The 20488-nt window shown below is 43.6% G+C and overlaps 3 protein-coding genes across 7 annotated transcripts in view; 1 reads left to right on the forward strand and 2 right to left on the reverse strand.

Annotated features, from left to right (window-relative positions):
- Positions 1-412, reverse strand: part of LOC114766850 (DNA polymerase alpha catalytic subunit-like) — a 42126-nt gene extending 41714 nt beyond the window's left edge. For all 3 annotated transcript variants that reach the window (XM_028958140.1, XM_028958132.1, XM_028958123.1), the window contains exon 1: positions 269-412. In XM_028958140.1, coding sequence (XP_028813973.1) covers positions 269-317 — 49 coding nt within the window. In that variant the 5' untranslated portion in view covers positions 318-412. The remainder of the gene's footprint in view (positions 1-268) is intronic.
- Positions 413-1764: 1352 nt separating this feature from the next.
- On the forward strand, positions 1765-8207 carry LOC114766905 (choline-phosphate cytidylyltransferase B). 3 transcript variants are annotated; one of them, XM_028958285.1, is made up of 8 exons: positions 1765-2046; positions 3755-3854; positions 4032-4148; positions 4360-4511; positions 4594-4672; positions 5622-5764; positions 6152-6290; positions 7290-8207. In XM_028958285.1, exons 1-8 carry the CDS (start codon positions 2008-2010, stop codon positions 7487-7489), a joined length of 969 nt encoding a protein of 322 aa, XP_028814118.1. In that variant the 5' UTR covers positions 1765-2007; the 3' UTR covers positions 7490-8207. The 3 variants fall into 3 exon arrangements, with proteins under 3 accessions (XP_028814118.1, XP_028814108.1, XP_028814099.1); XM_028958275.1 differs by having other exon boundaries at positions 1767-2046; positions 4594-4636; positions 6152-6340; XM_028958266.1 differs by having other exon boundaries at positions 1768-2046; positions 6152-6340.
- A 1738-nt stretch (positions 8208-9945) lies between these two features.
- Positions 9946-17004, reverse strand: LOC114766897 (pyruvate dehydrogenase (acetyl-transferring) kinase isozyme 3, mitochondrial). The gene is made up of 11 exons (XM_028958254.1): positions 16689-17004; positions 14821-14962; positions 14679-14750; positions 13632-13816; positions 13451-13540; positions 13293-13370; positions 13011-13087; positions 12767-12868; positions 12256-12366; positions 12030-12143; positions 9946-10987 (listed from the first exon to the last, which is right to left on the reverse strand). Exons 1-11 carry the CDS (start codon positions 16789-16791, stop codon positions 10844-10846), a joined length of 1218 nt encoding a protein of 405 aa, XP_028814087.1. The 5' UTR covers positions 16792-17004; the 3' UTR covers positions 9946-10843.
- Between the last annotated feature and the right edge of the window lie 3484 nt (positions 17005-20488).

A 20488-nucleotide genomic window follows, 5' to 3' on the forward strand; every position in this document is an offset into this window, starting at 1 on the left:
CTACGGATGCAAGCATTACATTTACATTAAGTATTATATATGAATGCCTAATTCAAACGACTCACTGTGTTCTCACAGTATTATGATTAAGTGAAAACTATTGTATCGTTGAGATGTAGATTTCATTCACAAAACCATCCAGAAATCTCTATAAGCGGCTCTACAACTTTTTTTTGGATATTTTTGGTCCGGCGTTAGCACAGGAGGCTAACATCTCGACCCGAACCGGGCGACGCGCACCACGCACCGCGCTGGAACGGACACTCACCGCCGTCCGCGTTGTTCGCGTCCTTGTCGGAGTTAGACACCGGGGCCATCGCGTGTTCTGCAGCTAAAAACTATTTCACCACGTCCGGCTCAGTGCGGCTCGGGGGAAAACAACAGATTCCGCGCCAAAGCGCTTTCCCGGGGAAACTCATACGCCGGAAGTGACGCGTCGAAATGGCAACCAATCGAATCCGATATTTCAATGTACAGTCAGGTGGCGATGCAGCTCCTGGTAGCGGACACGGGTATGTACCGCTGACGCGGAGCCAATAGTGGCAAATGTACCTTTTTACGCAGTGAACTGTCCAAATAACATTGCAGAAAATAAAAGCAAGACAAAAACAGGGGAAACCACAACACGAATGTCCTGACAGGGCTCAAACTGAACTAAAAACCAAAGTAGAAACAAGTGTTTTTCAGATGACATTTACAAAACTGTTGAAATATCTGTGAGAATTTACCCTCTCCTTATGAAGGATTTGGCTATTTTCACGCTTTAAAACATTATTTCTGGGGTCCTTAAAGCAACTCATACATAACTTGATGTAATTAACCAAATTGAATAAAAAAATCAAATACACTAAGTAAAAAGATCAAGATGGACGGTTTTCTCTAAAATTCGAATCATGATGAACGTGGTTATTGCTACGTTGTTTGATATTACTACAACTTTTGTATGCCATGAACAAGTGTCCGTTTTGTGTAGAGTCTTTGTTCAGAAACAGATGGTGCCCTATTTACCATATCATAAGCATACTGTCTTTGCGAATCCTTGGATTCAGAACAATAGCCTGTCTACTTGGAGCGGGACCCAGTGGGACAGTCTGTACGGCACACACTCCCATCACACACTACACTCCCGTCAGCCGTGGCCAGCAGCTCACAGTAATCTGCCTCAGTAGATTTCAAAACAGGATAAAAAAGAAAAACTAATTGCTGGGTCACCTATGAGGGCGACGGACAAAATAAGAAGACCACATACGGTACATTTGTCATTTGATATGTTGTGATGTAGGTCTGATATGTGTGGTCCGTTGCTGCCTTTGACCAGATTTGAAGGGAAATGTGGCCTATTGGCTATTGTGTTAAGTTGCTTGTTGTAATGTTTGCCTGTGCTGCTGGGTAGAAATGTTTGGCAGAGTAATGCATTCTAATTACAATATACTGTACATATTAAATTCTTGTCCAACCGAATGCAAACTTTGTGCACGGAAACACAGCCGCGTATTTAAAAAATATTTAAGCGGATATTTAAATTATATTTAAGCGGATATCCCACAGAATTATCTCTTAACTTTGTGGGATATCAGGCCATAACGAAGATGTGCTAAGATGCTCAGGGATGTTTTCACCTCGGTGGCGCTACAGAGGGAGCAGCCAATCACCTCTTTGCATGTAAAGTAGATAGGCGGGCTCAAGGAGCTGATTGGCTCCCCGCTGGCCAACCACAGCCCGCGCCAGCGCTGTCGTCAGCATGGCGAACGGAGGGTGCGCGCAGTCCGCTCGGCTGCCGTCTCTCCGCAGACAGGACGGGGAGTATGGGCGCCGGGGAGGGGCGAGAAGGGGCGGCGGCGACGAGGACGTGAGGAGGACTGTGGGCGGGGGCACGGGCCGGGCTCAGCGGAGTGCGGGAGTTGACGGCCGCTCCTCAAAGCAGCCGGTGGGAGACGCGCCACCGCTACTGATGCTGAGTCACAGACAGGTGAACCAGTGGCCTTCTCCCATGAGCCTCCAGGAAAGATGGAGGAACTAGAACACACTTGTCCCCAGCCGCGAACGGTGAGGAACGCCCGGCTTTGTTGAGGGTTTCTCTGTGCGTGTGTGTGAATGAGAGGAGAAGACCTGGTGTTATGAAACGCGTTTGTCCTTCATCCTCTTATCCTGGAGTGATGCTGTGGTGGGAAGCAGGGGGTGGTGGAGGTGGAGCTGTGTGCACTTGCTGAAGGAGAAAGGAACCATCTCCTAAAACAAAGAAGCGTACTTGCTGGGATGAGGAAGGGGCAACGCCTGCACCAGTCAGCTCCCCTGGATCCTGTGCATGAGTTGTTGTGATGTGCTGAGAGGGCCGATGTCACTGCTGCTGGCTTGTTAATCCCCCTGTACGAGCCAGATGTCGTGCGCTTCAGTCTGCGTCCTCGGGGAGCGCACCCACCCCTAGGCTGGTCGTTTAACACGGCGCGTCCGTCTGCTCCTCCTCTTTACCCTGTGTTGAATTCTGGGAAAGGTCTTTAGCATCCTTTCTGTGTGCGGTAGCCCTGTTGCCATGGGAATGGGTTTTCATCCGTAGGCCTGTTTTAAATCCGTATTGCTACCATGGCGATCAGTCTTCAGAGAACAGCCGCTCTCCTTCTATCTTCTATACCAGATCTGACTTTGCCAGGAATATTACACAACGTGTGTGTGTGTGTGTGTCACAGTGGGGATTCATGCTGTTATAGAGGTCAAACGGGATTCTTACTGTGCATTTCCTATGTAGACAGATGGTCACCAATTTTAATGGCAATCAGGGCGAATTTTAAGCGAAACTGTATGTCCTGTTTGAAATGTACCATTAATCTACCTTTTGAAAGCAACAAAGGATGCGTGTTCTATTAGTCCCATGTTTTGCATGTATTTTAGCGACTTTGTGAGACAGGCGTGGCTTACTCAATTTCGGTGTGCCGTGAGAAGCCCCAATGCACTTTATGACCTTTCTAAAGACATATTGATATTCGCACAATGCTTTTCCAAAACATATTATAAGAACATTTCAAGATGTACATGCACAGTCAGACATGATGGATTGAACACCCGAAAGTGATTCTTTTGTTTTGTCATTGTCAAGCACAGCACATGGTGCATAGAACAAGATGTGTCCTCTGCATTTAAACCAGTTAATCCCACAGAAACAAATATGATCCAAGTCTATGTCTATGTTGCGTTTTGCCTGAAAGTGGCATTGATTTCTTGATCCCACCCGGTCTTTATTGACAGGTGACAATAAGTGCAATTTAGAAGCTGTCCATCAATTAAATCCATCGATTCTATGTTATCAAGTCCAAACATCATCTAAACTTGTAGCTTCTATACAGTCTTCATTTTAAGACAAATGTGAGGGTTCATGAGCACTATGACTTTACCCAATTAAAAATGAATTCTAGATCCTCTGTAAACACTATACATAATAAGGTATGGTAGATGCAAAAAATGCAAAAACAAAAGCTGTAACATTACCTTGACATTAATGGATTTATGAGATTAATGAGATGTGAGGAAACATCCCATAAATCAAATATTCCTGCTGGTTTATTTCTTCTGCTTTAATGAGTTTAATGTTTAGTTCACAGTAGCTCGCTTGGGTCACTGTTACATATTCAGTGTTTATGTCATGTTTGTCATACACGACCTTACAAACGTGAAGGACAATTTAATCAGCTTTTGACGCCGTGATTCATGCTTGGCACACTTCCCCTCAGAGTTTTCTTTATTTCTCCTCCTTTACACACAGACTCTGACCGAGCCAGCGATATTTATGCAGGATACGAGCTGCGACTGTCGGGCCCCTCATGAGAAACTGACCATCGAACAGGCTAAACATGGCACACCCGGTCAGTCAGATTTTCCATTTTCACTTCCACATTTTAGTAAAACAGTCAAAGAGCTACTCTTTATTTTCAAATTGCCATAAGCCTAGAGATAATGGACATTTATTGGAGTGAATCGGTGGGTTATCTTGAGACACTGTTATCTTGAGACAACTGAGGTTTTTTTTTTTGTTTCTGCAGTGGACAGGCCAGTGCGGGTGTATGCTGATGGGATCTTTGATCTTTTCCACTCGGGCCACGCCCGTGCATTGATGCAAGCCAAGAACCTCTTTCCCAACTCATACCTAATAGTTGGAGGTATGCATTCCTCATCACATTCATATATATATATTCAGGCAAATACAAACATACTGACATTAATTGTAATAAACGAATTAATTATTAATGTCACAAAGAATGTTTTTGACCTTTTCTATAAATGTACAGTCCCATTTGCTCATCTATTTGTTTGCAAAGGTTTTGAAACCCATTGTAATGGGTAAAGTATAGATTTCTTTGTGTGTTTCAGTGTGTAGCGATGAACTCACCCATAAATACAAGGGCTTCACAGTAATGACGGAGGATGAGCGGTACGAGGCACTGAGGCACTGTCGCTACGTGGACGAGGTGGTGCGAGATGCACCCTGGACTCTCACCGCAGAGTTTCTGGAGAAACACAAGGTCTGTCCAGCAGCTGGGAGGAGATCAGTGTCTCTCAGTTATAATTAATGTGTCTCATCGAGAAAATATGTCAACATTTCAGATCGACTTTGTGGCCCATGATGACATCCCATACTCCTCAGCAGGTACTGAAGACGTGTACAAGCACATTAAGGAGGCTGGTGAGAGGAAGTTCATTTACATAAGACCCCTTTGCCTTTCAGGGTCCCCCCACATTGCACTAATTTAAGAGATTCCAATATCTCCAAACATCCTAATGCTGGCACATGAAAGGAATAACTGGGATTATTCTAGCAAAGTCCAAAATACTGTCATTCCCCACATTGATAACCTCAGGCCTCAGGTCTTCTTGTGTCAAAGTTCCGCCTGCTGTGATATTTGCATCTTTACAGTTTGTTATTATTTAGCTTAGTATCATTGCTCTATGAGGTCTGTGCCAGCACATTATAATTTTCATTTAAAATAATATGCCATTTGAGTTTAGATACTGCACTAAAGTTACATTATTGCTATTGGGTGATGCACATAAAATGATTTTGTAGCAATAATGTACAGGCTGAAATTAAAGTAGATGCTTAAAAAGGAAGCATACAAAACTTTGAGCCATTAAAGTAATAACCATTAAACTAATAAAACATAGTAAGAAGATTACATACACTCCCTAATGCTAAGAAATATGTCAAACAAAACAACACACAAACCATAATTTGCATTCTAAAATGTCAGTTTGTTCTAGATTTAAACGTCATTATGAACACGTTTAAACTTTGGGCCACATGGGGCAGTGATGGCCTAGCGGGTAAGGAAGCAGACTTGTAAAGAGGACTGCTCCCCCAGTCGGCAAGTTTTTACATGGTTTTTAAATGCAGAGGACACATTTTGTTGTATGCACCATGTGCTGTACTTGCTGTGCTTCACAATGACAAAACAAAAGAATCACTTTCGGGTTTTCATTCTCCAAAACCCTTTCCAGTCATTGAGGTCAAATGTATTGTATTGAGAGATGCACAATGATGAGAGATGCACAATTGTTGTGTTTGCTGGGCCACTGTGTATCAAACTTTTGAATTCAGTTTTGTGTGTTCATGTAGAGCTTTGTGTGTCTTCCAGGCATGTTCGTTCCCACTCAGAGGACTGAGGGGATTTCTACCTCTGACCTCATCACCCGGATTGTTCGGGACTATGATGTCTACGCCCGACGCAACCTGCAGAGAGGTTATACGGCCAAAGAGCTCAATGTCAGCTATATCAATGTAAGTACAATCAAGTTCATTGATGTTGGCTCATCATTATAGATCTCAGATTATGAAGTTTCACTGGCAGCTGAGATTATGTACAGATAATGAAGGAATTAGCCCTCAATGAAGCTACATGTGTTTTATCAGATGCCCTCATCCAGGGTGATTTACAATCGGTCGTTATGGGGACAGTCTACCTAAAGCAAATGAGGGTCATGCTCTGGAATACAAGGCTATTACCACCGAAGTTTATGTTAATGTTTAGTTATTTTATTAGTTTCATAGAATAAAGGCTTTCAGTGATGCCTAGGATTAAAACAGCACTTCAGAAAGACAGAATATGATTAGTAAAAGCAATATAAACACCACAGTGACGTGATGTGAATCACAACATGTTGCCAGGAGAAGAAATACCGCCTGCAGAATCAGGTGGACCGGATGAAGGAGAAGGTTCGTACGGTGGAGGAGAAGTCCAAGCACTTTGTGTACAGGGTCGAGGAAAAGAGCGCGGACCTGATACAGAAGTGGGAAGAGAAATCCCGTGAGTTTATCGGGAACTTCTTGGAACTGTTTGGCCCAGATGGAACTTGGGTAAGCTCCCGTGGGTGAGGGGATTCTGTTCAGAGGGCCTTCTAGACAGCATCTGAGTCCTTTTTCTCCTCTAATCTGGGTGTAGATATGTTGCATGTAAATCCGCTCTTTAAAAGGCACGAGATTTGCAAAAACAGCAGATTACTGGCAAAGATACACAGAAACATGACTGTACAGTCACACACACACACACACACAAATAATACTAGTAAAGTACATTTATACAGGATTTGTAATTAAATAACAACTTTTTTGAAATTTTCACTAGAAATGGTTATATGTATAAAGAGCGCCTTGGCCATTCTGCTTTTTCCGTTCAGAGAGCGGCAGCCGAGACGGTTGGATCTGGAATTTTTTCCTCATGTCATCATAAGGGGAAAGGTTACCTCCCCTTTCCTCATGCTTTTTACCGGCAGGAGAATTTCCGACCCCTCCCCTAAAAAAGTAACTCCACAGACCTTCATGGCTTCCAGACATTTGAAGCGTTGCAGTTGCTCTGTGATTTGATGAGCACAGATGAATTTTTCCAACATGCCTTCAAACAGGAAGTGTTGATGATGTAATTTCCGCAAATGCCTGCTCACTTCTATAAGCCGCTCTCCTCCTCATCCCGCTTGTTCTTAATAATTTCACTTGTTGTGTGTTTGAGTGCAGTATTGATATTGGGGCAATAATGTAATAGGCCTTGGGTACTGGTTGTAATTCTGGATAAAATGGTGGTACTCAGACAGCCTCATAATTTCAGAGGTGGTACTCATTGTGTACAGGTTGAGAACCACTGCATTAAAGTGTTATTTTTTCAAGGTCGTTTGGACCCTGCTAAGATGTATGCACATAAAACAGATGCACACACACAAATATTCAGTATTTGCTTTGGATGTTTTATTGTAAAGTAAAGGCCTTACATGTCATCCTTCGTTTCTTTTTTTTTTTTTTGTTCTTTTCGCAGAAGCAAATGTTCCAAGAGCGCAGTGGGCGTATGATCCAGGCATTTTCTCCCCGCAGCTCCCCGAGCAGCAGCCCCACACGGGAGGTCTCTCCATCCCGGTCACCCTCTCCACCCTCCCGCTGGGCCAGCGCCCGAAACTCACCCCCCTCCTCGCCCAAAGGTGCCTCTGCCTCCATCAGCAGCATGAGCGAGGGAGATGAGGATGAGAAGTAAGAGCTGGACCATTACTCACAAACGCACAGCCCCAACAACCTGCCTCCTTCAACTCACGCACACCCACACAGACACCGGCAGCGACGTCTGGATGCTACGCTGGAGCCTAAATGATAGAAAATACCATCAAGGGACTGTAGACCGTAGATAAATATATATATATATATATATACTTATGCAAGAATGATCTTGGCAAAAGAATAGGAGGGGCTGAAGAAGCAGTACTATCCTGGAAGCCATTACAGCTCCTCCAGCCTACTGTGCTCAGGTCTGAAACGATGAGAACTGCCCATGTAACATAAACCCTTCCCTTTTCTCTTTTACAGACAGCCTGTTTGGTCTTTATTTGCATACTTTAGCAACCATATATGATGTGTCTGTATGTCCAACTTTCAACCAGAGCTTTCAACCGGGCCAGTTTAAGAAGGTAATGTGGTAGATGTAAGCGTAGAACCACTGGGGACCTATTTAGTGTCTAAGTTACATTACAACACAACAGATTCCTTGACATATAAGAGAAGTAGTAGTAGTGACAATCGACCGAGTGTTCCACAGTAGATTGGGCTACTGCAGCGAGGCAGCAGAGTGAAGCTAGACTAAGGTTAAATAGACTGAAATGTCTTGTGTTTTTGGTATTATACGCATAATTATTTTCAAGTAAACTTCTGGTGCATCCATTGGCGTTGATTAAAACATGTCCAATCAGCAGCTTTTTGAATGAGTTCTGTGACCTGCGCAGCGGGGTTCACGTTCAGGGTCGAGGCTTCGTGACGGGGCGGGGGGGGGCTTTCAGACTCCAGAAACAGAGTGAGACCTGTCCTACCGGGTGGTGTTCTAATTCTTCTTCTGGCCTCTGCTGACGTCCGTCGGGTGTTGGGGAGCGTGTCTGCCCCCTGCTGGCGGGGTGGCGCAATGCGCGCCGTGATTCGTATGTAATATATTCATATTAAACTAAATAGAAAAAAAATAGAAAAGAACATGATTTCTTTTAGAAAGAAATCATGTTTTAGACCATGTGTTCAAAATGCTGCTGTACATTCAATCAAACTAATCGAAGGCATGATTGGGGAGCAAACAATTACATAAAACACAGCTGAAAAGCACTTATTTATTGCTCATTTCTACATTCCTTATTGTAGTTCCTCCCATACGGTCCAAAGGCATACAGGTCAGGTGACCTGTTGACCCTGCTGTGTTTGTGTGTGTGTGTGTTCACACTGCAATGGACTGGTGCCCTGTCCACGAGCTGCTTTCGCCTTGGGCCCAAAGTTTGCCGGATACACTCTAGCTCTCCCACACTACTGACCTGGATAAGCGAGATTAGAAATGGATCATTCATTATGACAGACACACAGTTCTGCTCAGAAAATCTTTATTATAGAGCTGTTTTCCACAGGCTGCTACAACAGACAGTGATCAATGCAATGGACCTGTGTACAATATTTTGGACTTCTAATTGTTTTCAGAGACCCCAACACGGCACACGTAACTAGGCTATCGCCGTGCCGCTGCTGCAGCTACAGGGTTCTGTAGGAGTGTGTGTTTATACTGAGGAAAATAAGAAAGAATGTGGGTTCATGCCCAGCAGTCCTCAGGCTTCTCAACAGTAACACCACAGGTACTGGTACCACGAATGCGTGCCCTTCCAACATAACAGTGGTTGCAACGTTTCCCATGACCCTCTAAACTCAGCAAAGTGCTTGACCATCTCTAAACATCTTTCATTATCAGAGATGAAGGTGAAATACCTCTTTTTTACAACAATAATTATACGGCATACTATAATATTCTATATTATTTCAAAAAGAGACTCTATGGCATAGCCTTGTGACTCCAGACGACAGAATTGGGTCCCCTCCGTAAAGACCTGGAGTGCTGGAATGATGTCTTTAAGTGTAACTAATTTTTCTTGCCTGGACAAGTATTTACTGGTCCAAAGTAAAGGAAACTGGCTATGATATGCTGCTTATCAAATAAAAGAAAAGAAGAACATTTCACAAACATATTACAAACTGGTTAAATTTCCAACGCATTCCTATCGAACAGAATCAGAAAACAGAGTATGCGTTAAAGAGCAGGATCTGTCGGAATGACAATGGACACCATGTAATGACCTTATCTGAAAAGGATAGTATTCAAATGAACCTTAAATGCAATTAATAAAAACACAGCAAACTAAAAGTCCCTACAGCTAATTATGAACATAACATTTTCAAACTGCGAGCGATCAGGAAATGGTGTCTGTGAAGAGCACAACTGGTCTGAATACTACAGGCACACTGCGTAGTGCCACAACATGTTCACTGTAAACACGCTTTTGTTTTGTTTCGGGTTTTTTTTGGTTCACAAATAAAATATTTTCAAGTGGAATGTATCATGCAAACTGCATGGTGTCTCGAACATTTACTCCAAGATGATTTATTAAACCTCTGCTGGAATGTTGAAACACCAATGCCGGTGGGAATGAGACTAATGACATGGAAGGCCTTTCTGTGGGTCCCTTTGTTTCAGCATCAGTGCATCGATGCTGCTGATGGCCACACACTGCATCTCTATCAGCCTGCTTTCCTGCTCTCTCGTTTAACATGGTCTCTGCTTCTCGAGTGCAATATGACCTTCTAAACAAGCTCAGGATTTACATAATTAACGACTTAAGATTTAAAACCTTAAAATAAATAAGCATTGCCCAAAACTTTATAAAGTTTATAAGCAAAACAAAACTTTGAATTTAAAAATTGACCACTGGCCACAATAATGCTTGTTGCCCTCATGTGAAACGTTAACCTACTTTCTCAAAGGGGAGTCGAACAGACGCCTATTATGTGGCACTGTTGAGTGCGAACCAGGCCCTCTCCAAGCCCCCTGGCACAGTGTCTATCTACGCACTTGCCTGGTGCTACCACTAGGGGGCACAATGTGCTGCGCTGGACAAGGTTTTTGAGCGTAGACAGAAAATGTCATAGTCTTGGGGGAACTGGTATAATGGTCCCTACCAGTTCGTTTTACCACATCCAGGGAAGCATATTAAGTAGTTTTGTAGGCCCAACAGCCTTTAAAATAACTATAGTGATCGAGTGGTGATCAGTGAACTGGTTGTAGTTTTTCCCCAACTGGCTTTTGGTTATTTTGTGTATCAGTTTCTTTGTAACCGTAAACGGCCCTTGCCTACAAACTGCAATACGAAGTGGTCAAAGGAGAAGGGTACCACCTAGGATCTAGTTTCAAAAAGGCAAAGTAAGTGCATTATCGGGTGCTCCAACCACAGAGACACCCGGGGTTGAGGGAATGCTACAGTAGGGACAGGCGCATTCAGAGTGCGCATCAGGCAAACGTGGGTAAAATTATCTTTTGGCCTTGAACTTGGAGGCATCTCGTGGTTCTCTGCTGGGGTTGCTCCAGTCATCCGCCTCGGGGCCAGTCTGGTAATGGCGCCAGGCCGACTTATTGAAGACTGGTAGTCGCTCAAATGATTCGCTGGACAGAGCCTAGGGAAGAGAAACAATTTTTAAAAATCTGAAAGGTCTCTGACTGATGCAAAATTTGTAAATCACTGACTAAAACATTTGGAACGTCATGTGCTAGGAAAACAAACTCTAAACCAATACGAACAGTTACTGTCCTGATTTGTCCCCCAGTAAACAATGTCCTAAATTGTATTCATTAATGTAAGGTATCGTATCTTAAAGTATATACAGTGTTCATTTATGATGGTATGTTTAAAATGTCTGTTACTGTGAATTGTTCAATTGAGCAGAAGATGAACTGATCACCAAAACTTTTCAGGTCTTGGAGGACGTTCACCCCTCACAAAAGGCTTCTAATTCTACCAGACTATCTTGCATGCACTGATCATTTATGCGGAGTTATTTCAGAACTCAGTGTGGCCACCTCTACTGTTAACTACCATTTCTTGGCTCAGTTTTGAAATCTGGATCAATTGGTCTTTCCTAACCAATGAAAGTGGTAGTTTTATGTCATTTTGATACACAGCAAGCAGAGGGCAGCCACGGGGAGCAGTGTGTGTGGATTGGTACCATGCTCAAGGGGTCCTTAGTCCATAAGCCATATAAGGGTATATAATCCTGACAATGTATTGGGTTGCCCAAAGCTTTATTTTTTCCCTCTACAAATCAACAGAAATAGTTCATCAAAAGGTATCTGTACTTAACTAAAGTATTTCCCTTTGGAGAGACTTTTTACTTTAACTCCGCTACATTTCTTACTTTTTAATGAAGTACATTATGCGAAATCTTGTCGTTCCTTTTTTACTTATGACAAGAGTTGGGAAAGCAAATGTTTCTTAACTTATAACCCCGAGCGGTTGAATAACACGTCTTTTTTTTTGTTTTTGTTTTTTTTACACATAATCCGCACAGCTCTGTCCAGAACCTGTCTGACATTTTTGTTCGCTAAATGTTGATGGGAACTAAACGTTTTAAATGAAACCATTTTTTTTCCCCTAGTAATGGCAAATTTTTAACATGCCTGTGTGCGTGGAACTCCTCACATGTTCAATGCAGCATTTACCTTTAGATAAATAACAGCATCTGTCCCCACCCCCTCCATGGAGTAGAGTTTCAGGTCCCCTTGAAAGTAGCGAGCATAGAGTCTAGATATGGGCAGGCCATAACCAAACCCTGCCTAGAGGGGAAACGGAGAAGGGAAGTCACACAGCGGTGCCTGTCGCAGGGCAGAGTCATCAGTTTTCATGAGAACCTGATTACATAAGACTCTTTTAGTAGCTGGTTGTTACCAGTGGGACTGCGCGGGACGGCTCCAGGCTGGGGGTGGGTGCGGTCGAATACATGTAGTTAAAGAGTCTGTCGATCTTTCTCAGAGGCACCCCTCCACCTCGGTCACTGATCTGTGGTGGCACAGGGAGGAAGCTCGTGGGTGAAAGGTCAGGCAGTTTAGATTCTGAAAGCAGTGCTACGCTGGGATTGTTCTAATTGTTCAAGTGTTGCAATGTTTTGTAGTGATTTTGCACATTTTGCTAAACAATGAATAATAGCTGTGAACAGTCCTCAGAGGATCAGTACCACAGACAGCTCCTATTTAAGAGTATATAATTACATTTAATTAAAGCAGCAGGTGGGTGTGTGTTTCAGGATGTGTTTTTTTTTTTTTTTTTAACAACAGTTTAGTCTTAATCGATATCTGGTTTTGCAGATATGCAAAAACATTAGTTAACACAAAATTAATTTAATGAAATTGTGGAATTGAGGTAACTACATAAATGACAGATATATTGAGAACTGGCTGACCTTTATGGACAGATCCTCCTTCCCCAAGGTGACCTTAGCCTTCACGGGAGGAAGCCCCTCCTCCCTGCCTTCGTGATGCTCCACTGTTGCACGCATTGAGTTCTACAATCACGAAAACAGACTTGGAATGGCTGCATGAATTTGGCACCATGATCACATGGCAGCATTTCTTTAAGGGCTTTTGTTGCAGCGTCTGTATCAGGTGCTTGTTACTGTGATAGCGTCGCACTGCTGAGACACCCACCTTAAACAGTTCAAACAGCATGTGGAAGAGGTGTGAGGGCACGTACACGGCATGAATGGGCTTTTCTGGGGCCTTAGCTGCAAGAGAAAGCAGAGCCCATGCTGAGCCAAAAAAAAAAAAAAAAAACTCCGCTTTGCAATTACTTTACAGCAGAAAGACGGCTTTACCCAAACCACAAATTAAACACAACACGGTCCTGTTGAGCTGCGGAGCTCAAATTTCCAAACCATTTCCATGTGTGCGTGTTGCACGACTGCAGCAAGAACAAACAACAGCACTTACCATGGAATTCTTCTATTTTGAGCTCAGGGGCAGCTAAGTAGTACTGGTGACATAGCATCTTAGCATTTTCATAAGCATCTGAAAAGCAAGATTAAAACACAGCCATGACCTTTCACGCTCCACTGACTACAATACCATAGATTTGGAAAAGTTCCTACCTCTTACTACGTCAGCCACACTGCATGTAGGGTCAATACTTCCAATGTGTTTGGGATGGGCTGGGTTTGTGTCGTTGCCAAAAAGGAGAGCTGTGGAACGTATAATTTCAGTGTGTTTTAGTGGCAAACAAACGGTAGCGCACCGAGAACATACAGTTTGCAGTTACTTCCCATAACCTACTGTGCTGATTGATGAGCATGCGGAAGGAAATGCGGTTGGTGTAGAAGCGGTCCAGGAAATACTGAATGTTGCTGCTTACAAAGGGGTCAAAACCAAATTTCTCCTTGTATTCAATCACACCCTGGGCCATGGTTGGAACCACATCGTTATGTCTGTTCCTAATTTCAATTAGGACCTCCAAGAAGCTGTGAAGACAGACAAGGCCGTAAGGAACATAAAACATCTTTTGAAAAGTGAAAGCTACCTAAAGATTCTTACAATTGTTAAATGTATCTCAGTTTTAAATGAGTACAAAACCCACAGAATTGAGAAGGTGTTTAAGGACAGTGACAGTGCAGTGACTGATTTAGATACATAATGAAGCCTAGTGACTGAAACCTACAATCATGACGATCATCAACATGGGCACAGTATCCAATGGTTAAGCAACAAAAACATTTACTTTTTTACATTTACAGCATTTATCAGACGCCCTTATCCATAGCGACTTACAATCAGTAGTTACAGGGACAGTCCCCCCCGGAGCAACTTAGGGTTAAGTGTCTCGCTCAGGGACACAATGGTAGCAAGTGGGATTTGAACCTGGGTCTCCTGTGTTACCCCTAGGCTACTTCCACCCTGTCAAAAATGTCATACATTTATGACATTTAGTGTTTCCCAACTTATTACAGCACATTCAAACGCATTTAAACATGTTTTTTATGTGAAGGGTGAGTGAAGTGAGAAGTGAAAGAAGTTGTGGTCACTGTGGTCCTCTTTAGGTAACTCATCGCCCATTGTGAGTAGTAGGCAGCCATTAGTGGGGCACAGGGAGCCGTGTGTGGGGAAGATACTTCAGGGTAACTTAAGCAAGGACAGTTGGTGGATTAGAACTGGTGACCTTCCAGGTTCCTGAGTCAGCCACTACCCCTACATGAGTCAGCATTTCTTGCTACTCAGTAAGTGAGGGTCACTGTCTCCTTACGTCACCAAGTATGTAAGTAACACCCAATAATGTTGGCCAGGCTTACAGCTGAATTAGTTTTGTTCTAAAAGGAGGGAACTTACTCTTCCAAGGCCTGTGCATCCTCTGAGTTACGGTTCTCATACTCCAGAAGTTCCAGGAAACTCTGCATGTACCTGCAGAAGGTCACAGCACACGGTCACATCAGGGTTCACGGACACGCTACTCACAGCAGGCACTACTAACCATTTCTGTACAAGCTTGACGGAGGGCTGGTTCAGCAGTTTGTCAGGCAGCAGGTTGACCTCTCTCATTGTATTCGCCAGACGGACCGGCAACTCCTTCCGCAGGAACATGTAGGACGTTTTCTCACAGGCATTATCTCTCCCTGTGGTTCACAGAAAGTGGATTGAAGTTACTTGATTAGGAAAGTAGTCCTGTCCTCTTTGCAGAAAAGCAACCCCAAAGCATAATGTTTTCTTGGTTTTCTTGGGATGCAACTCTTCTTCCGAGTCCAAGCATTCTTCTGAGTCCAAACATCAAAGTCTCATCTGATCACATGGTCTTCTACCAATCCTCCTCTGGATCCTCCAGATGGTCTCTGGGAAACTTTAGACAGGTGTGGACATGTGCTGGCCTCAGACAGCTCTCTGGTCTTGGCCATGGAGAAGCTGACTGCTTGAAGGTGTGAACAGGTGTCTTTTATACAGATAATGAGTTCAAACCGGTGCCATTAATACAGGTAACGAGTGAAGGAGAGAAGAGCTTCTTAAAGAAGAAGAAACAGGTCTGTGAGGGCCAGAATTCTTGCTTGTTTGTAGGTGCTAAATACCAGTCACATATTTTCAATGGGAAATAGTGGGTGACTATGTAAAAACCTAGCAGAAAATGTGATAAAGAGATTTGCAGACTAACATGCTGCCAGCAATACCTACCGGCACCATTCTATCCATAAAACTGAACATGATTCTTACGGGGAAGTGACAACGCACACTTTTATCTACAGTGCCAATTAAGTGTTATTGGTCTTGTACTGGGACATGAGTGCAGTTTGAAATGGTGAGTTTAGCAGTAAGTGGGAAAACTGGTTGACCGTGTCACTCAATGTTTGAGAAAATTCTCCCAGAATCATTTAACGTACATGGAATTTCTTAATTTTTAAAAAATAAATACATATAAAAATAAAATGGAAGTATTCAGGGCTAGGGTTAGTGTACACTGTAAATCCCATTAATCCACCATATCTAAACAACAAGATAAATTTCTCACCATGATTTGAAACAAGTCCTCAACTTATTACAGATTGATTGTGCATACAGGGAATAAGCAATCAAACAGGAAATTCTTAATCAGCAGAAATGTAATGTGCTGATTTGACACGGACAGGGGAAAAAAACAGGAAATAGTTCCCAGTTATCTAGTAGGTCTTTATCAGACTGAATGTGTTTGCTCAGCCAGCGAACTGGCGCAACTCACGAGTCATTGTGAGGTTAACCGAGCATGCCGCGCAAACAATTACACAAAACTAGCGGGAAATCATTTTTTTCCCCAATGACTGGATATCATAACAGACGGCTCAGTCATAGATCAAAGTACTGACCACAAACGTGTCTGCTTCCAAGACACAACTACATTTGTCTATTGATCCTGTTTCCAGTCACCAAGAAGGGGATCTTGGGTACAAGAGGTGCCAAAGATAATTCCGACATTGCTTCTGATGGAGGCAACCAGGTCCCATACAACCGATCCCAAAGCAATCTACCTTATTTCCATCTTAAAAAGTGAACCCTGCTAATAAACACATAACCCAGACTGCTGACTCTCACAGAAGGAACCGTTCACAAGTGCATTTCAGGAGTAAATATGTAGAATAGCACAAATTCTGACATTTATTTTGCCTCTCTCTCTCTCTCTCTCTCTCTCTCTATATATATATATATATATATATCAGCTGATAAACCAGTCTCCAGGTTCACAACAATGCGAGCTGCTGAGGTGTGACATCTGTCACCTTTGTCCCGTTTTAAGGCTGGCAAAAGGGAAGCCCACCCGAGACCAGCAGCACCTTTAATAATCGTGATCGCCTCACAAGTTCAGGCCAAATTCGAACTCACCGAACTCCAGAAACTGCTTGATGGAGAGCGGAGAAGGAGAGAAGCGGGAATAATACTCGATCTTTGGCGACGTGTTCTTTAAGAGAAACGCATACAGCCTCATCGTCAACGCAGAAACGATTGCGTCCGATCAGGAGGAGCCACCTGCGCGTCAGCGAGCGTTTAAGAAACTGGTTGCATCAGGTAGACATCGTGTTCCTTTCCCCACGTCGATGCCCCGTGTCCGGCACAATAAACTGCAGAAACGTGGGAGAGAAGGAAAAAAAAAAACCCTATTTACTGTCATAACATCTCCCGTGCTGCATCGCTGCACGTACACAAGGGCCCGCATGACAGCGCATGACAGCCCGGTCACGTGACAAAAAAACACGAACGCGATTGGCTTACGTCGGCGCGCGGCGCCACGCTGTCATTGGTCCGCTCAGCAGTTTTTTGATGTGACCAACCAATGACGTTACGGCGAACTTGACGTTTACGTGGTACGTCCCTAAGGCGCGAAACTCAGGTGGGGGGCCGGAAGTGTAGCAGCGAGGATGCGCCGTCTGGTAAATGGCCATGTCTTGCGTGGCTTTTGGATGCTCCAATCGGTCTAACCGAGTAGTCTAATATGGACTCCATTGGGACTTTTTTTTTTTAGGCTACCCTAGTGTTTTGGGTGACTTTGGGTCAGTCGACTGGGCTCCGACGGTCAAATACTGAGCGCAAATCAGAGTCATCTCTTCAACAGGAGCAGAGGATCAATCTCACGGAAGGCCAACAAAGACAGTGGGAATTTTGGGGACGGAATATTTTAGAACTCCAATAGACAGCTGAGACCCCGGGTCTGAGCCCAAATCTGATAGTTGGCAGGTCACAATCGGAGGGCATCATTGGAAATGGTACTTTAAATGGTCAAGGTAAATTATTGTACTAAGTTGTTTAATTAGCATTAATATTAAAATAACACAAATGCAATTGTCAGAAAATACACGAAAAAGTATAGGTAGCACAAAAATAAGACATCCTAGATCTGTATGAAATTTTCTTATTAATTTTAATAAATTAAAATTATCAACCTATTTAGGTCTGCATTTGGAGTCGGATGGTCTCCTGAGGGAACTCCCTCCCAGATCTGGATATCCACCAACTCCTGGACAATCTGTGGTGCAACATGGTGTTGGTGGATGGAGCGAGACATGATGTCCCAGATGTGCTCACTTGGGTTCAGGTCTGGGGATCGGGCGGGCCAGTCCATAGCATCAAGGCCTTCGTCTTGCAGGAACTGCTGACCCCTTCCAGCCACATGAGGTCTAGCATTATCTTGCATTAGGAGGAACCCAGGTCCAACCGCACCAGCATTCGGTCTCACAAGGGATCTGATGATTTCACCTTGGTACCTACTGGCAGTCAGGCTACCTCAGGCTACCTCTGGTGAGCACATGGAGGGCTGTGCAGCCCCCCCAAAAAAAAAAAATGCCACCTCACACTATTACTGACCCCCACTGGCAATGTTGTTGCCTGAACGTTCTCAACATCAGCCAGAAAGCAACTGAGAAGCGGTCTGTGGTCACCACCTGCAGGACCGCGCCTTTATTGGGGACATATTGCTAATTGACTGTCATTTCCACACGTTGTCTATTTCATTTGCACAGCATCATGTGAAACTGATTGTTATTAGGGCTGGGGGAAAAATGATTTCATCGATTTATCGATTTTGTAGTTTAAAACGATTTTTATTGTGGTTTTTTGCCACAATAGTTTTTTCGGACTTTCCCGCATTTAGTCCTTGTTGGTTACCTTTGCGCGATATGAGCCAGCCTCCGCCCCGCGTAACACAGTCAAAACAACATTGCAGCGTGTAGCAGAGAACTAGTTCCAAAGAAAGGCACAGGTAATTCCGTCATAATTCCAAACCATTCTGGAATTGGTTTGGTTTTGATGCAGCAGACGAAGCCTTGCTGCAAAATATGTTTCAAGGCTGTTGCTGCTGGAAGCAGCAGTACAACAAATCTTTTCCAGCAGCTGAGGAATAAACATCCAGAATGGGAGAAGTGCAGCCGGCTCCGTAGCGAAAAACGGCTCCTCTAGCACACCTGCTAAAAAGCAAACTACACTTCCTGACAGCTTTACAAACTGTGTGCCTTATGATAAGGACGGAGCACGATGGATCACGTTTTATATCGCCACAGACATGCTGCCAATTTATTCTGTCGAAAAGCGAGGCTTTAATCGCATGCTGAAAGTATTAGATGCGAGGTACATTGTCCCCAGTCGCAAGTATTTCGCCGATGCAGCGCTGCGTCACATGTACAATACAACTCAGGAAAAGATCCGCAGTGAGCTGGAGGAGATGCAGTTTTACTCAGCCACAAAGCACGTGTTTTGTAGTTACAGATAAAAGTTTACATCTGTTCATTCTTTGAGCAGGCTATATGTGTGCCACAGGCATGTTTAATTTTTTATATTCACACTATACTGAGAAGAGTTTTTTTTTTTTATTGTAATGTTATATGTTACAAAATTTGTAATTATCTGATTTATTGAACAGAAGCTGTGCACTTTTGCTTAAACCTGGGTTAAAGCTTGAAATTGTTGAATGACAGAGCCTCATTTACTTTTTGTTTTGGGATTCTACGCATTTTACACTCTTGAGGACAATCATAGCAATAAAGTTGCACTTTTGACACTATATCTGATGTCTGCAGCCATTTTTTAAGTGCATTGGGGGAAAAAAAAATCTAAAATCAAATCGAAACTCGAATTTTTCTTTAAAAATCGAAGATTTTTTTTTAGGCAAAATCGCCCAGCCCTATTTGTTATTCAGTGTTGCTTCCTAAGTGGACAGTTTTATTTCACAGAAGTGTGATTGACTTGGAGTTATATTGTGCTGTTTAAGTTAAAAGACTTTATTGTCATTGCACAATCATACTTAGTACAACAAAACTGCGGTGCCTTCCCGAGACAGCGGTTGTTGTAGACGTCCTTTTGGGAAGGAAGCGAGTGACCAATGATTTTACCTGTAGTGTTGATGACCTTCTGACCTATCTTCTTGCCTGCCATCGTGCAGCTTGAGTACCACACAGAGATGCAATATGTCAGCAGACTTCAAATGGAGCAGCGGTAGAAGATGGTCAGCAGCTCCTCCCTCAGGTTACCTCTCCTGAGGATCCTCAGAAAATTGGGTCGCTGTTGGGCCTTCTTTACCACCGCTGAGGTGTTGGAGCTCCATTTCAGATCTGCTTCCATATGCACACCCAGGAACTTAAAACTGGTCACCTTCTCCACACCCTCCCCGCTGATGTAGATGGGTTGCAGGTCAGCATTTTTCTTCCTGAAGTTGAGGATGAGTTCCTTGGTTTTTGAGTTGTTTTCCACACACTGTCTCTGGACCTCCTCCCTGTACACTGTCTCACCACCACAGTCATCTGCGAACTTGAAGATAGTGATATTTTTGTGGGTGCTGACACAGTTGTACAGTATGCACCCCTGTGGAGATCCTGTGTTAATGCTGAGGACTGTGGAAAGCTGGGATCCCACTCTGACTCTGAAGAAAAATCTCTAATCCAGCAGCAGATGGGGAGGAGAAGGACAATGTCCAGTAACTAAAGTCAACTAAAGTAGCTATCGGCAAAGAGCAACCTAGCATAGCGCCCCCGCTGGTCCAGGTGGGAGATGGTAGTGTGGAGCGCTATGATGGTTCCATCTTCAGTCCATCTGTTAGCTCTGTATGCAGCCTGGTGGGGGTCAAGTGTGGACGAGAGGTAGGATGTGATGTGTGATGTAGTTTTTTGAGAAGCGTATTTTAATCCGCTTCACAACTA

This window comes from Denticeps clupeoides, chromosome 2 (genome assembly GCF_900700375.1).
Source record: "Denticeps clupeoides chromosome 2, fDenClu1.1, whole genome shotgun sequence".
Lineage (NCBI taxonomy): Eukaryota > Metazoa > Chordata > Actinopteri > Clupeiformes > Denticipitidae > Denticeps > Denticeps clupeoides.

Excerpts from the sequence above, each read along its gene's own strand:
- LOC114766905 (XM_028958266.1), top strand. The coding sequence starts at position 2,008 with ATGGAGGAACTAGAACACACTTGTCCCCAGCCGCGAACG. Across the intron at positions 4,512-4,593 it reads AGTTTCTGGAGAAACACAAG|ATCGACTTTGTGGCCCATGA; the intron begins GTCTGTCCAGCA and ends TCAACATTTCAG. Across the intron at positions 4,673-5,621 it reads CAAGCACATTAAGGAGGCTG|GCATGTTCGTTCCCACTCAG; the intron begins GTGAGAGGAAGT and ends TGTGTCTTCCAG.
- LOC114766897 (XM_028958254.1), bottom strand. The coding sequence starts at position 16,791 with ATGAGGCTGTATGCGTTTCTCTTAAAGAACACGTCGCCAAAGATCGAG. Across the intron at positions 13,817-14,678 it reads GATGCACAGGCCTTGGAAGA|CTTCTTGGAGGTCCTAATTG; the intron begins GTAAGTTCCCTC and ends CTGTCTTCACAG. Across the intron at positions 10,988-12,029 it reads ATGCTGTTATTTATCTAAAG|GCTCTGTCCAGCGAATCATT; the intron begins GTAAATGCTGCA and ends TCTCTTCCCTAG.